This window comes from Tupaia chinensis, unplaced genomic scaffold (genome assembly GCF_000334495.1).
Source record: "Tupaia chinensis unplaced genomic scaffold, TupChi_1.0 Scaffold000182_1, whole genome shotgun sequence".
NCBI classification, from domain to species: domain Eukaryota; kingdom Metazoa; phylum Chordata; class Mammalia; order Scandentia; family Tupaiidae; genus Tupaia; species Tupaia belangeri.
Genome location: NW_006159657.1, coordinates 3205353 through 3222521, shown reverse-complemented (window position 1 = coordinate 3222521; position 17169 = coordinate 3205353). Strand labels below are relative to the sequence as shown.

Sequence of the window (17169 nt, the reverse complement as noted above, 5' to 3'; positions counted from 1 at the left end):
GCAAGTTCTCACGGGAGTGTGCGAAGAGCGAGGTGACACGTGACAAAGACGGGCTGAGTACTGAGCAGCACCTTCGCTATCGCTCAAGTTCTTCAGGACAGTGACAAGAGCCCCTCACAGCGGCTGGATGTCCCAGTGCGTGAGGTAGAAGGCAGAGGTGTGGCGTGGGAGCTCCTCAGTTACGCTGCCTGCACCAGGCTGGTGTCCCTCCCTGCCAGCTCCCCATCTCCGCAAGGGCTTCCATAGCCCTTTCTCCCAGTCTCCTTTGTCACCTACACACCTCGACCCCTGGTCCCTACTACTACCGCTTGCTGTCCTCAGTATCCTCCCCCTCCTGGCAGCAAGGACTCAACTGTCTGCATTAGTGACACCAACCCCCACGCAGCCTGGGGTCTCTGCGGTTCCCGGTGAAGGTTTGTGAGAGCTGTCCTGCATGGCCTGGTCCCCATTATGGGCCCAGCTGTGGTAGCGCTGACAGACACTGCTGTCAGCTGGCAAGGCCCGTGGGAGGCCCAGGTTGAGTCCTGGCCACTCTGAAAAGCCAGGCTCGGGACCGTGCACCTGTAGTCCGGCTATGCAGGAGGCCAAGGCAGGGGGATCCCTACACAGCATGACGCGCCTCACTGTGGAGGTCCTGTGGCCCACGGGTAACAGAGGACACATCACTGCCATGTGGCCCAGCTGTCCTCACTCTTCCCATTCAGTCGTCCGTGTTTTCTCGGTTCTGTGTCCACTTGATTGCATTTGGGCTGTCTGTGGGCAGGGACCCGGAATAAGCGCTGGCAACTACTGAGTCCTGCAGCCACTGTGGTAAGCACTTAGCACGTGTGAAGCCATCTTGTCCTCACAACGGCCTAAACTCTGCCCCTCTTGTCTGCACTGTCATCATGGGGAAACTGAGGCATGGAGTTGTAAGTGGCAGAGCTAGACCTACACCTTGGGCTCCCCAGTACCTAGAACAGTACCCGGAAAGCAACAGACGCTCAGTAAATGTCTGGGGAATGAATGAACAAATCCCTAAAGAAGTGAGGCATGTCTGGATTCCATTTGGAGCCCTCCAATTAGAGGCTGTGGGTCTAGAGGATCAAGGTCAGGGGAAGTCTGTCTTGCCCTTCCTGAGGGATCCATGCCGGCTCTATCACCCAGACTCACTCCTTGTTGAGAAGGGACAGGAGGCTCAGGGTGCCACCAGTAATAGCTGCTGCCCCACCATCTCCTCCTGAAACGCCATCACTAAGCCCCTCCGCCAAGCGATCAGCTGGCCGCGGGCCTTGCCATCTCCCTGAATTACCACTACAGCGCTCAGCGACTTCATCTCTCAAGTTGCTCAATGTTTGGAATTGCGTTGCCAGGAAACAAGCCAGAACGCCTCACTCGTATTGAGAATCCCTTCCAATAATAGAGAAAAAAGGACCCGCTCAACAAGGCCTTGTGATAACTGAGGGTGCTTGTCTTGCCCTCTGCCCTGACTGGAGATCAAAACTGACGACAGATTGAAGGAAACAATCAGGGTGATTATCTGGGCTCACCTCTCCACCACCTATCGCACCCCACTGCCTGAACAAGAGGGAAGAGAAGGCACCAGGGAGGGCTAAGAAGCTGAACAAATCCCCATGGCCACTCATGGCACAGGAGGAAGGTGTTCCGATTCATCTGCACACCCCCTTTCAAGCGAGGCCAGACACCCTCGCCTCCCCTTCGGAAAGCGCTGACAACACATAGCCATAGTTATGCTGGTGCTAAACAGAAGGCTGTGTGTGTGCTTGATGCTTTTCCACCAGGAAAGACCACCGCTCCCACCACCCGCCCCACCGCTGAAATAGGGCACCAGCGCTACACACCGCCCAGCCTGCCGCTGCAGAGGGAAGGCAGCACGGAACGGCACAGAAAGGGCCAGAGCGCCCCCTGGTGGCCCCAACGCTGCTCTTCCTGCAGGATTAAGGACTGAGACACTTTCTTAAAACTTCCAGCTCCCCAATACTCATACGTGCAAACAAAGAAATTAAATCAAGAGCAGAAACTCAGCTGTCAGAAAAGAAGTGAAAGGGCCAGCTGGCAGCGTGCGGTTAAGGCAGCTGCATCCCACTGGGCTGACTGTGCAGTTCCAGCCCCAGGCCCAGCAGCTTGAGAAACACACCAGGTACATACGCAGGCGAGGCCAAAATCTGGAAAAGAGGGAGAAATGGAGAAGGAATTTTGGTGTGACCATCTCCCTATGGGAGATCTCGCTCTCCAGTGAAGGGACACACCCTCTGGCAAACTAAAAAACTCAATAAATGAAAAGGTGAAGGTAAGGCTGACATGAACACCCCTACACGGCAGCTGAATGAATTGTCTGTCAGTCCAAGTCAGGCAACACCGAGAGGTGCATGCTGGCTGTGGATGTGTTTCTGCAGCTAGGAAATCGGGGTCAGCGTTCGGCACGTGCCCGAGTGTTCTCCTCATGCACCCGCAGCTCCCATAAATCACTTTCACGGCAGGTGGATGGGTCTGGACAGCTCCCAGACCCACACGAGAACAAATGCACTCAGGAATTGACCGTGCCCGTTAGGTTAGTTTTTTCTCCTAAGTTTTTATTCCCTGAGCCATACAGGAGGCAAGTAGTAAGTAAGTACATAAATAAATAAATGTAAAAACAGAAAAATAAATGCTGAACATGAACATGGTTGGGAACCAGCAGTTAGCATAATGGCTATGTCGCTGGACTCCCACGTAGTCGACCACGATTCGCATCCCGGATCCAGTGGCTTAAAACTCATGCCGGGCGCGTGTGCGTGCATGTCCAAGATCCCGAGAGGAGAATGGAGGAGAAGGGGTTGCGGTGTGACCATCCCCCCTGGGGGGTGATTTCTCACTTTCTGTCTCTATGTCTCTCTCTATCTGGCAAGCACATGAACCCTATAGCAAAAACCTCTCAAAAAAAAACATGGTTCCTAGAACTGGCCCTGCTGCCTCCAGCTCTATCACAGACTTCCGGGCCTGGACACTTGGGGCACTTCAGGCCAGGTGGGTTCCCGAAGTAGGGCGCTTCCTGTGCACTGCAGCTCTACCTACTAATGCCAGTCTCACCACATCCCAGCTGTGACAACCAACAATGTCCTGGGACCAGCAGGTGGCATATCGGTTAAGCCACTGGATTCCCACATGGCCGACCACAATTGAGTCCTGGACCCAGTGGCTTGAAAATCCCACTAGGCACATGTGTGTGCATGTGCAAAATCCTGAGAGGAGAACAGAGGAGAAGGGACTGCAGTGTGGTCATCGCCCTAGGGGGTAACTTCTCATTTTCTGTCTCCCTCTATCTCTTGGTGAGCACACACATCCTATAGCAGAAATCTCTAAACATTAAAAAAAAAAAAATGTCCCCAGATATTGTCAAATGTCCCCTGGAGTTGAAATAATCCTCTATCAAGAACCATCTAATCTCTGGGACTGGCAGTTAGCGTAATGGCTATGTCACTGGAATCCCATGTAGTTGACTGCGGTTCGCATCCCAGACCCAGTGGCTTAAACTCACGCCGGGCACATGTGCGTATGTGCCCAAGATCCCGAGAGGAGAATGGAAGAGAAGGGATTGCGGTGTGGCCATCCCCCTGGGAGGTGATTTCTCACTTTCTGTCTCTCTGTCTGTCTCTGTCTGGCAAGCGCACATACCCTATAGTAAAAAAAAACTCTCCAAAAAAAAATAAATAAATAAAATTAAAAATTAAAAATTAAAAAATAGAAAAGAAGAACCATCTAATCTCTAGGCTACCAGCCTCACAGGAAGAATGGACAGACTCATCTCTTACCTGGAGGAGGATTAAGTAGACATTAGGAAGAGACCTTCGGGGCCTCAGCAGTAGAGACTGTTTCAGTAAAACCAGGGCCAGGTCTTGTGTCCGCAGTTCAACGACAAGGCCCGGATACTGTTTTCAGGGTGAACGGTCAGCAAGGTGCCCTCTGACGATGTTGGTAAAAGTCAGACCCCCCCCAGTTACCATGCATGTGGACACGCCAGGTACTCTTCCAGACTTCTCACCCAGTTGTTTTTGTGGAGGTGTAATTTACATAGAGGCCCTCTGGAGTGTTTTTTATGTATTTCATTTAACCCTCACAACCCTGTCAGAGGAGCACTATGACTGGCCCCACGTTGCAAGCAAGAACACCGAGCACAGACAGGCTGAACGCCCCGCCGGGCTCCCCTGCTAACACCTGGAGGTGAGCAGGTGAGAACAGCCAGGCTGGCGAGTCTAACGCCAACGAGCAGGACGGCTGGTGCTGCCGCTTACAAGCATCCAGAGTGCGTGCTTCTTTCTTCTAAAGCCTGGAACCTCTGAAAGAGAATGACCAGAGCGAAGGAAGTTCTCTCTGGAAAAATCCACACATGTGCACAAATACGTGCACATAACTGCGAAAGGCTCCTCAGTCTCTGAGACGACCCCTCACCTCCTGAAGATACAGTATACCCAGGCTCTGCGCTAGACACGTCACGCATCTCAGAACCCTGCAAACGCAGTACGATCTCCATTTCGTGGACTAGGAAACTGAGTTCAGAGACATCCAGGCATGCCCAAGGTCACACAGCCCTTGACCCGCAGGGCTGTGGTCGGCCTGGCCCTAGTGTTCTTGCCACCCCAGCAGGCTGCTGCTCCACTCAAGTCACCCACGACCACCGTGTCAGGCTATCACAGAAATGAAGGATGCGAAAAGGTACAGAGAGGATCGACACTTCTCATCCTCTGGCCGCTCTGAGGACACAAGCTTGGCAATGACAACCTAAGGGCTGCTGGCCACTCAGAATTAAAGCCTGAAGGCAACATTTGCCTTTCACAAAGAAGGTGAGCCAGTCCCCTTCCCAGGCTCTGCAAGGTGGCATCTTTTCAAGCACTCCACCGGAGTCTGGGCACTACGACGAAGGCATCAGCCTCTTTCCAACCTGCCGTGCTTCCTCCATCAGCCAACACCTGTCCGGGGCAGAGAGTCACGGGCCAAATGTCAAAGCCTGTGTGTTTACTAAGGTCACACAAAGTCACTGAACTGTCACTGCATGTGCAAAAGACAGCTAGCAAGGGAACAAAGAAGACACCTGCCTTTGATCACAGCAACTAACAAAATCAAGCAGGTCGTGAGGAACACCCAGACGTCAACAACCTGGCTCTTTAATTGCTGCGAACGAGAACGCTGAGTATCGTGACTCCTTCCCCAGAACAGATGGCTAGAACGGCAAGAAACCTCCGCGTGCAGCCTCTTCCACTTTGAAGTTTGCAGAGGGGTCAAGGGACCTACTCATGGGAGCCAGGATTGTAACCGGTTTCCCCGATTCCCAGGATGGCCTCCTCCCTGATGTGGTTGGGGACAGAAGTGAAAATTCACTGACTTGAACAGCTCACACTGACAGGCTTTTACTGCACCAACCTAGAGACGTAACGGTGACTTACGCAGACGCAAACCAGCCCTCAGGGAACTGAGTTTCAATTCATTCCTAGAGAACACTGTTTCTTATTTTTCACGTTTGTTAAAACTCAAATAACCTGGGACCAGCAGTTAGTGTAATGGCTATGTCGCTGAACTCCCATGTAGCCAACTGAGGTTTGAGTCCCGGACCCAGTGGCTTAAACTCACTCCGGGCGCGTGTGCATGCGTGCCCAAGATCCCAAGAGGAGAATGGAGGAGAAGGGATTGCGGTGTGGCTGTCCCCCCTGGGGGGTGATTTCTCGTTTTCTGTCTCTCTCTCTTTCTGGTGAGAACATGTGCCCTATAGCAAAATTCTGTCAAAAAAAAAAAAACCTCAAATAACCTTTCTCCCTCCTTTCTATTTGCAGCACTGGGGACAGGGCAGTGAGCACACAGGCACAGGGCCTGTCCAGGGAGGGTCAGCTTGTGAGAAATTCGAAACCTCAAGTCAGTGGCCCATTTAAAAAAAAAGAGCCTGGGGTGATGTGAGGTGACTAGTAGTCCAGGCTGCTGTAACAAGACACCACAGACTGAGAAACAACACAGATTAACTTCTTACCACTCTGGGGCTGCAAGTCTGACAACAAGGCACAGCAGATCTGGTCCCTAGCGAGGGCCTGGCTCTCGGAGGGCACCTTCTCGCTGTGTCCTTGTGTGGCAGGAGGGCTGAATGAACTCTCTGGGGTTCCTTTCATAAGGCGCTCATCCCATTCACAAGGGATCCACCCTCATGGCCTACTCACCTCCCAAAGGCCATACCCCAACACCATCCACTAGGGGTTAGGACGCACAAACGTCAGGGGGCCTGAACATTCAGTTGAGGAACATCCTGTTTTTGTTTTTGTTTTTGAAGAGATTTTTGCTATAGGCCACATGTACTCATTGGAGAAACTGAGACAGAGAGACAGAAAACCAGAAATCACCCTGTGGGGGGATGGCCATGCCACAATCCCTTTCCTCCACTGTCCTCTCGGGATCTGGGGCATGTATGCACACGGGCTCAGGGTTCATTTTAAGCCACCAGGTCCGGAACTCAAACCACGATCGACTACATGGGGGTCCAGCACCATAACCATTACGCCATCTGCTGGTCTCAAGGAGAACACTGTAACACACCTGAATGCTTTCCTCTGAGGGCAGAACATCCCTGTGGGTTTCCAGGAACAGTGAGGAGGAACAGGCTGTGAATCCAGCCCCATCACGTACCAGCAGCGTGACCTTCAGCAGGGCCTCTCTAAGCCGCACTTTCTCCAACTATAAAATGAGCCCACTACTCCTGTCTGCAGGGGTGCTGTGAAAATCAAGCAATAAAACAGATAAAGCCTGGTCCACAGAAGGCAAAATAAAGGGGAAGATATCCACATTATCTTTTTTCCAAGCACTTGAAGGAATATGTGGAATTGCCCCAGAAATAGGAATGAACTTATAGATGGATCTGATACCTGAAGGGTGGCAGAAGCCATCAAGAAAGACACCGGGGTAGAAATGACGGACAGACAGGGTTCTAGAAGTCAGAGCCCCAGTGCCAGGATCAGGGTTTGGAGCTAGGGCTTGAACCCTTGGGAGCTACTACTGACGAGGCTCAAAAACTGATCCCAGACAGGATCTCCAGATGTGGTTCCAGAAAGAAGTGGCCTCCCTGGAGAGACGCCGCCACCTGACTCCAGAGCTCCATGTGATGGCCGGATGTCCCCACGGATCCCCTTCGTCACTGTCCTCGGTCCTCCTGGGCAGTGGCTAGACTCTGAAGAACTAAGAGCAGCAACCCTCACCCCCTGTGGAAACTTCTGGATAACTGGCATGCTGCTGTTCCAGACAGTGTCTGGGTCAGCGCCCCGTTTACAGCCCCCGTATGCCGGTGCACTTAATCCAGAGAAGCTTGAGTAAGGGTCCTCATTTCACGAGTCAGGAAACGGGGCCACAGACTCTTTAGGAAAGAGGAACCTGGCCAGGAAGTCCTGGGCTGGGCTGGGTCAGGCTGGACTGGGGACAGGATGCTGGCTCCAGCTCCAGGCTGCCCCAAAGTCCACCCTCTCTCGTAGCAATGGGCCCATCTCTAAGGCTTGTGGTGTTAGGGCACCATCCCCAGGACCAAGCAGGGACTGTACGCAGCTTAGAAAGTGAGAATCCCACCACCCCTGCTTAAACTCTGCTCTAGCCTCCCGCTGCTTATGGAGCCAAACCTAAGCTGATGTCTCCGGCATCCTCCCACTAGCTCCCAGCTTTGCCCAGTGCACTTCCACTGTCACCACAACCACCACCAAAACAGGTTACGTGCCCTCACCTCAGGCACCTCTGCTCAGGCTGCACTGTCACCTCAGAGGGCCCCTGCCCTGCCTTTCGAGCAAGTGTTGCCATTTGCAAGGAGGAGCTGGCAGGCCTGCCCACTGTGCTGTCTGACCTTCCCACAGGCCTGTCCGCTGTGCTGTCTGACCTTCCCGGGTTGCTGAGACTGTGGTATGTGTGGCCACGCCCAGTTTTGGGGGTGGGGTGGGAATCGGACCCAGGCCTCCCTCGTGGCCTCACCTGTGGTGCAGCATGTACCGGCCGAGCCACTGCGGCTAGGCCTGGGATGGGGGTCTTGATCTGCAATTGGTCACTCCCGGGACTCCTCGTGCTGTGTCTGAATTGCATCCTCCCCTGCCCCTGAATTCACAGGAAGCCCTAAGCCCCGATGTGCGTGCATTTGAAGACAGGGCTGCCAAGGAGGTAAGTAAGGTAAATGGGGTCGTAAGGGTGGGCCCTGACCCCACAGGACTGGCATCATCACAAGAAGGGAAGAGGAACACAGGGATGCACCTGCTGTGACGGAAGGCCCCATGAAGGAAGCGCTGAGAGGGAGCCGTCTGCGAGCTGGGCGAGGCTGTGCCAGAACCAGCCCCGCCAGCCCCGACCTTGGCGTTCCAGAGTGTAAGAAAGTGAATTGCTGCTGGTGAAGCCGCCGTCAGTGGTCCTTCGCTGCGGCAGCCAAGCAGACGACAAGCCCCCCACACACTCGCTCCGATTTTTCTCACAGACACAGGAGGTAGGGGTGGGGTGGTTCTGAGTGGCTACAGAGCTGCCCGGCAGTGACAGGCCTGAGCAAAAGAGAGAAGCAGCGTCTCTGTCTCTCTTGTTAAGAAAGGAGTGGATCGGGACCAGCAGATGATATAATGGCTATGTCCCTGGACTCCCACATAGCTGACTGCAGTTCAAGCCCCGGGCCTGACAGCTTAAGACACACTGGCCACATGTGTGTGCATGCCCAAAATACCAAGAGGAGAATGGAGGAGAAGGGATTGTGGCACAACCATCCCCCCGGGGCAGTTTCTCACTTTGTGTCTCTCTGTCCCTCTGGTGATCATATGCCCCCACAGCAAAAATCTCTCAAAAAAAAAAAAAATGAAAAGAAAAAAGAGCGGAACTTGGTCAGAACCTGGTTGGGCAACAGTAGCCATGCAGACCGAGAAAGGGTTTCCTTTCATTACCTTTAGTTTCACAGTTACAGTCATGATACAAGGTTCTTTTCTAAATAAAGCTGCAGTCATGACACAAGGTTTCCTTTCTAAATAAAGACACTCAAGTATTTTTTTAAGGAGTTTTTGCCTTAGGGCTGTGTGCTTGCTGCAGAAAGAGAGACACAGCAAGAGGGAAAGTGAGAAATCACCCCCAAGGGAGAATGGCCACATTACAATCCCTTCTCTTCCTTTCTTCTCCCAGGATCTTGGGCACAAACACACACATGCCCAACAGTATTTATAAGCCACGAAGTCCGGGACTCAAACTGCAGTTGGCCATGTGGAAGTCCAGGGATGTAACTGCCACACCATCTGCTGACTCTGATATTCAAGTATTTTTTTAAGTGCACCATTAAAAATAAAAACAAATGATAAGTTAAGTAATAGTGCAGTGGTTTAAAAAAAAAAAACTAAAATCTGAAAACCAGCGACCTACGCGCTCGCCCACCCCCTGCTCTGCACACCGGGTGTTTAGCTGAACGAAAGGCTGAGGATGCCAGTATAAACCACGGTTCATGGCACAAGCGAGGCTGGGCATCGCACACACCAGCTCACAGCACCCCCTCCTGTCTTTCACCCTGGCATCAGAATACACTGCTAGCTTCCCAAACCCTGCTCTTCCTCCCTTAGTCATGAAAACCATTTCTTTTAATCAGTCATATTACCTCCTATGTAGGGGAGGCCAAGGACCATTGGCGAAAGAGAGGCACAGTGTGGGCACCTTGCAGGAAGGCTCCTCACAGCTGGGAGTCTCTGTCTGTCTCGCCCCAGGGGTGCATTCTGCAGATTGGGGAAGCCCAGGACTCCCTTCCAGAAAATGTCTTAAAAGACATAGGGAACCAGCAGTTAGCGTAATGGCTATGTCGCTGGACTCTCACGTAGTCGACCGCGGTTCACGGACCTGGTGGCTTAAAACTCACGCTGAGCGCGTGTGCGTGCGTGCCCAAGATCCCGAGAGGAGAATGGAGGAGAAGGGACTGCGGCGTGACCATCCCCTCTGGGGAGTGATTTCTCGCTTTCTGTCTCTATGTCTCTCTCTGTCTGGCTGGCGAGCACACGCACCCTATAGCGAAAACCTCTCCCCCCCCCCAAAAAAAAAAGACATAAAGCACATGGGATTACAGAGGAAACCATTACGCTGAAGTAGAGTGACATGGTAACAAACACATGTCTTTGTCATGTTAAAGGACTGCCATGTTTTCAATGAGAAATGACACCCTGAGGGCTTGTTTTGTGTCACACCTGTTACAGGGGACTGACTTATCTGTGACAAAGGCACCCATTTCACTGACACAGCTGTGGTTTCTACGGTTGCTGCCACCTTCATCATCGAAGGGTACGGTACCCCAACATTTCAGCCAGCAGTTGGTGGGAAACAGTTGTCGTTTTCACCCTATTCAAGTTCAGACCCCTGAATCCCATACAAGGGGTCTTCATAAAGTTCACAGAAAATGTGTATTACAGAAGAATTATGCATGGATTTCCTTTTTTTTTTTTTTTTTGGCAACAAAATAAACTTGCCCTGTTTTTGTTTTGTTTCCTTGCTAGAGGACACATGCACCCACCAGAGAGAAAGAGAAAGAAGGAAAGCAAGAAAGCACTGCCCAGGGGGACAGCCACACCAGGATCCATTCTCCTCTTGGGATTTTGGGCACACGCACACATGTGCTTGGCATGTTTTTCAAGGCACCACGTCCAGGACTTGAACTGCATTCAGCCATGTGGGATGCAGCCACCTTAACCACCATAGTACCAGCTGACCCCACACTTAGACTTTAATCCACATTCCCACGAAGTTTTGATGTCATCTAATATGTGGAAATGGAGAAACTCTTGCCCTCTTCCTTCCTGCCACCTCAGATGAAAGTGGAATGACTGCAGCTGAAACAGTTACTCTGGGCTGTACGGCAAGACAGAAAAAGCCCTGGCCTCTGCTCACCTTGGAGCCAGGGTGGACTCCAGCTGGCCTACCCCTGGACAGAGAGCTGAATTTCGAGTTCATTAGGCACAGCTGGCCTGTTCTTTGTTGTATGAAACAGCCATTCACACCTACTTTATCTTTCCAGGTAGTGAAGGCGGAAACAGGTCCGACTGCCCGTCGCAAGGTTTATTCATCTAGGCATGTCCCTTACTCACAGCAAGGGTCACAAAGGAAACCCAACTAGGACAGTTCTTCGAGAAGGCAAACCCTGAAACCTTGAGGCATGTTCTTCAGAACACACACACACAACCACCACATGTTAACCAGAAGCCTTCAACACACACCACTCTCGAGCCCACAGCAGCCACACACACCCACTTTAGCCCTCACTCCGCAGTCTGCAGTCACGGAGGAGCGCACAAAGGCACTGCAGCGACGCACAGGCCCACGCGCTGCCCACACGGGACGCGGCTCGGGAAATACTTACTAATAGTCATCGACTCTGGAACTGAAGCAGCAGGTAACAGGTTGCTCAAGGGACTTCCTTGGCCTGGAGAGATGGCTTCCACGCTGGGGAAAAGGCAGGCAAACGGAAGTTATAGTCAGCACTGAACACGTACAGCCTCGCCATTCAGAAAACTAGCAGGTGCTGTTTGACTCAGGACACCCACGAGAAGGGATAAAGGCAGCCATCTGAAATTTCCCAACCGTCCCTATTCGCAGGTTCCATTCTGCAAACTTGTCTGCTCACTACGATGTTATCTGTAACCCCAAATCAATGCTGGTGGCACTTCCACATCATTCGTGACCCTGTCGGAGCTGCCAGAAATCTGAGTCTCCAACAGGCACGCTCCAGGCTGAGGCCAAATGGGGCCACACTCCGCCTTCGGGCTGGAGCTCTCCCACTGCCAACAAGGGTCCTTTTCATGCTCTAGTTAGTTCCACATTTTCCACATTCTTGGTCTTTTGTTGGTGGTGGTAATTTTGCTGTTTCAATGGTCCTTACTGCAGTGCTGAAGTGCTGTCCAGCATTCTCGCACGAGGCTGCAGGGTGCCCTTGGAGAAATGCGTGTGCGAGGTCAGCTTCATCAGGCCCACAAGGCAGAGCTCTGCCGGTCTGAGCACCAGTTAATGAAGCAACGTGTGTTAAATAAGGTGTCTATAAGCAGGGCCTCTGCAAGACCAGGCTATGCATGCTCACAGGAACCTAACCCTGTACTCGCCCCCTCCAGGGACAATGGTTCAGGCTTCTCAGCCACTGCACAGAGTACACGATGGCGTACAATGGGAATCGGCTCCGTACTAACAACGGGTTTACATCAAGAGAAAACAACATTTAACATCTTTCATTAAGCGATGGTGCCGTCGTGTGGTTAACGCACACACGCACGTGCGCGCGTACACACACACACAACCTGGTTGGGAAGAAAGCACCAAAAGTAACAGTGTAATGGAGTTGGGGTGAAAATAGATGTTTGTTCATTCATTGCTGCAATTTCTGAATTTTCTAAAACAAACAAGAAAAACGAACTCTGAGCCCTGGAAGGGCCTGGTGACGCCCATCTTGACACTGCGCTGACTGTACAAGCCTCCAACAGGCAGTGTCATTTCCTGAGAGGACCCGGTCTGTTCCGGGTGAGACCAGGTCACCAAGCACGCTTCTGTGCCGTACTTGTCCAACTTGGCCAGCTCACTGCCTGTACTTGGTGCACTTTCTGGACCGTATCTGAGTAGTCAGGAACTCCTACAATGGAGCTAAGATGAAAACAAGATGTGATCTATCCCGGAGATGCCAAATTAAAACCAGGAAGAGAAGAAAACACCAGGAAGAGCAGACAATGATGGCACCAGGACTTGGTGGTGTCCACCTCAGCTCTGCCGTGCAAGGCCAGACGGCTTTGGGGGCCCCTTGAAGATAGTTTCATTGGGACCAGCCCATGGCGTAATGATTATGTCACCGCACTCCCACATGGCCGACCACGGTTTGAGTCCTAGACCCAGAGCCTTGAAACTCATGCTGGTCAATGTGCATGCATGCCTAAAGTCCCAAGAGGAGAATAAAGGAGAAGGGTGCGGTATGACCATCCTCCCTGGAGGGTGATCTCTCACTTTCTGTCTCTGTCTCTCCTGTGAGTGCACAAATCTATAGCAAAAATCTCTCTTAAAAAATAAAAAGTATTATTACATCCCTTTCCAGATACTTTTAAAAAGGGGAAAATTTATACAGTGCTTACTACGTGTCAGACAGTATGCTAAGCAACGTATAAATATTATGTTACCTAAATGACTTAAATATTATATAATATCATATTGTCAAATGCGAACGAATATTTAAATTAAGAAAATAACCATTGGCTGGCTCTGCAGTGCAGTGGTTCAGAGAGATGGATCCCGCGTGGCTGATCATGATTCAAATCCCACCCCAAAAGGCTTGAAAAACACAGCAGGCACGTGTGCATGCTCGAAGCCCTGAGCGGATGGGGAAATGGGGGAGAAGGGATAGTGGCGGGACCGTGCTCCCCTGGGGGTGGGGGTACTTTCTCCTTTCTCTCTCTCCCCCTCTCTGGCAAGTACATGTGCCTTTATCAATTAAAAAAATGTTGAAAACTAAACAAAAGAATAATGATAGAAGAAGTAATCAGACACAGCCCAAAAAGGGTGAAAAGCAAAGGCGGCACGTAAATGAGGTTTGAGAAATGCTGTCCCTTATAACCACGTCTCTGAGTACGGACAAGCTGAGACCCTTGGCAGCTTCAGCCTGCGACGGAAAGACTAAACCTGAGCAGGAATATGAAGCAAGGCCTCCCCTTTAATCCCGGCAGAGGCTCTCCTGTCCCTACACAAGGACCAACTGGGGTCCTGCTGCAATGTCACACCTGGAAGCCACCTGAGAGGCCTGTGTTTGGCTGGGGTGGCTGCACACACCTATAATCCAGCTCACTGGGAGCCTGAGCCGGGAGGATCCTGACACCAGAAGACCCTGCCAGAAATACCACTCTCTCTCCCCCTTTCTCCAGCTCTTCCCCGTCTCTCTCTTTCGGTGTTTTAATATTCACCTGTACCGAAGCCCAGGCTCTGGCAGAACGTGATGCTCAGGTCCCGTCCCGTTCTCCAGGCTTCCCAGGGAGGCATCTGTGCACAAGAGCAGTCGCAGGAAGGAGGTCAGAGTCTTGCTTTCATTCTACTGTTCTCATGAGACAAGCACACAAAATACAGAGACTGGCTTACCTGCTACACCGGCTGACTGAGAAACTGCACACTGGAGGGACCAGCAGTTAGCATAATGGCTATGTCGCTGGACTCCCATGTATTCGACCGCAGTTTGCGTCCGGGACCCAGTGGCTTAAACTCATGCCGGGCGCGTGTGCGTGCGTGCCCAAGATCCCGAGAGGAAAACGGAGAAGAAGGGATTGTGGCGTGGCCATCCCCCCAGGGGGGTGATTTCTCGCTTTCTCTCTCTCTCTCTCTCTTTCTGGTGACCGCACACGCCCTATAGCAAAAACCTCTCAAGAAAAGGAAAGAAAAAGAAATGCACACTGGGTTTTAACCTGTTCCCATTTCACTCTGCAGACATCATCTCAGATTGGGCATCAACCACCGACAGAGGGCCCTATGCTCCCACTTAACCTGAGACCTTTTGGCCTTGAGTTGCCTGGAATTAGCATGAAGTCCACATTCAGAGCCAGCCTCGGAATCAGGGAATAACACAACAGCTGATAATAGTAACTTCCAGACACAACTGCTCCTGCCTGTAGTGGCTTATGAAGAACGCTAGAGGGCAGCATGGTCTAATCACTGACAGCACCTGCAGCTTTCTGAAAAAGCCACTTAAACTGGATTAAGTGGCATTTGGGAAAGGCAGTCCCAAGAAACGAGGCCATAAATAATCTCTAGAACCAGCAGGCAAGAGACATTAATGACTTTAATAGGCACGTTAGCTGCTGCTCAAGTCTCCTTCTAGGAAAAAGTACAGATCCATGAGTGTGGGCTGGCCAGAGACACGAAGACCAGCATCACCCAGGAAAATCCCTGCTCATTTCAGAAATCTCTGCTTTGTCAGTGTGTCCATGTAGAAGCAGCCCGAGGCCACAGACGGGGACACAGGAGAAAGGAGCATGTCCAGTTCCCTGAGTCACCCACTGTGGCCTCCTGCGTCATTCCTTCTGTGTACGCCTGGTTTTGTCATTAAGATTCCCCAGTTCTCAGGGGGCTGAATGTAGGGGAAACTCAGGAGAGAAAAAAATGGTTTTATCCTTCTCTCCCCTGTATGATCACCAAGCTCTCCCCTCAGCCCAACTCCTGAAAGGAGTCAGAAGGACAAACAGAAGTGCCTGATCCCCTCCTGTCCCCTGACCAGCACCACGATAGTCTGTGTGTGTGCTCGGTGCGACTGCCTGGGACCAGGCCCCTGCTCCCAGCTTCAGTCCAGCGAGGCACCTAGCCTCTGTGCCCTCGTCTATGAGATGAGATGGCAGCACCGACGGCACGTGTGAATCATGGCCACCGTACAACACCAGCGCACCCATCCAGGCTCGCTCAGGCCCTCGCCCTCCTGGCCAACTGGAAATGCACAAAGGACCCAAAGAACCCTTCCTGTGTCCCCACTCACACGCCTCCTCCTTGGGGTGCTCTTCTCCCAGCCTTCCTGACACGCTTCTTTCTTTCTTTGAGAGGTTTTTGCTATAGGGCACATGCACTCACCAGGGAGAGACGGAAAGCGAGAAATCACCCCCCAGCGGAGATGGTTGCACTGTAATCCCTTCTCCTCCATTCTCCCCTTGGGATCTTGGGCACGCACGCACATGTGCCCGGGTCCAGGGCTCAAACCATGGTCAACTACATGGGAGTCCAGCGACGCAGCCGTTACACCAACTGCTGGTCCCCCTGACACTGTTCTTTGGCCCTCCTCCCCACCATCGTTTTCTTTGCTCCCGAGTGAACAAGCTCCATGGCCCTCTGTCCCCCTTAAATCCAGCAAGGTCTCGCCCACAACTCTCACCTGTGTAAAATGACGACCTGCAAGCCCTTATCTAGGTCTTTGATCCTAGTCCCACATTTTCTACCTGCATCCCGGAAAGCCCTAGTGGGATACTAGGCAGGAAGAGAACTAAATGGAAGTGGGGGGACCAGCAGTTAGCGTAATGGCTGTGTTGCTGGACTTCCATGTAGTCAACCACAGTTCGAGTCCTGGACCTGGTGGCTTCAACTCATGCTGGGCGCGTGTGCGTGCGTGCCCAAGATCCCGAAAGGATAATGGAGAAGAAGGGATTGGGGCGTGGCCATCCCCCTTGAGGGGTAATTTCTCGCTTTCTGTCTCTCTCTCTGTGTCTTTATGGCAAGCACACGTGCCCTATAGCAGAGGAAAAAAAGAAAAAGAAAATGGAAGTGGGTAAGATGGCTGGAGCACCTGCCTAAGTGCATAGATAGAAAAACTGATCAGGGTCGAAAATTCCCTACCCGAGGTAAAGAAGGAAGATTTCCAGGGTAGGATTTTCAGCTGAATAAGCCATATTTGAAACGGCCAATGAGATGAAAGCAATCAGTGGGCCCAGCCAATGATCAACCCACATGACCTTGGTTAGGAAATTACAAACCCTGGGACCCGCAGTTGCTGGACTCCCATGTAGTTGACCGCAGTTCGATTACCAGACCCGGTGGCTTAAACTCACAACAGCGGCATGTGTATGTGGGCCCAAGATCCTGAGAGGAGAATGGAGAAGGGACTGCGGCATGGCTATCCCCCCTGGGGTAATTTCTCACATTCTGTCTCTGTCTTTCTGGCAAGCGCACGTTGTAACCTATAGCAAAAACCTAACAAAGAAAGGAAAGGAAGGAAGGAAGGAAGGAAAGACAGACAGACAGACAGACAGACTTGACCTGATGCAGAGACAAAGGGCCTGAGGACCCGAGGTTTCAAAGGAACCTACGATGGCCCTCAGAAGCTGGCTGTGCACTCTAAAACCCAGCACAGAATAAGCGAGAACGTTTTCACATACCAAGTTCTCAGTAAGGGGCGGGGTCTTCCTACCTCCATTTGTTTTTCTCACTGGAAGGAAACCCTGGAAGCTCTCCCTCCCCTGCAACCTCTCAGGGATGCTAGCATGTACACACCCTAAGCCTCCATCCACCTGCCTGGGGCCCCATGCTGTGACCCGGGACTGGTGTCTCCCTTCTCTTGAATTGCTCCCCAAGCCAAGAACCACATCTCCAAAGCACGCCCCTACACCAAGGGCTGCCTCTTCCAAGATTCCTTTCTCTGCTTCCTTCTCCCTTCCAAGATTGGCTGCAAAAATGTTCCCGTCCCGGCCATGTGCC

The 17169-nt window shown here is 52.0% G+C and overlaps 1 protein-coding gene across 4 annotated transcripts in view; it reads right to left on the bottom strand.

Annotated features, from left to right (window-relative positions):
• SNX29 (sorting nexin 29) overlaps window positions 1-17169 on the bottom strand; it is a 535094-nt gene that overhangs the window by 453898 nt on the left and 64027 nt on the right. For all 4 annotated transcript variants that reach the window (XM_027771071.1, XM_014587074.2, XM_027771069.1 and 1 more), the window contains 2 exons: window positions 13911-13991; window positions 11342-11424 (listed from right to left, as the gene is read on the bottom strand). In XM_027771071.1, coding sequence (XP_027626872.1) covers window positions 11342-11424; window positions 13911-13991 — 164 coding nt within the window. The remainder of the gene's footprint in view (window positions 1-11341; window positions 11425-13910; window positions 13992-17169) is intronic.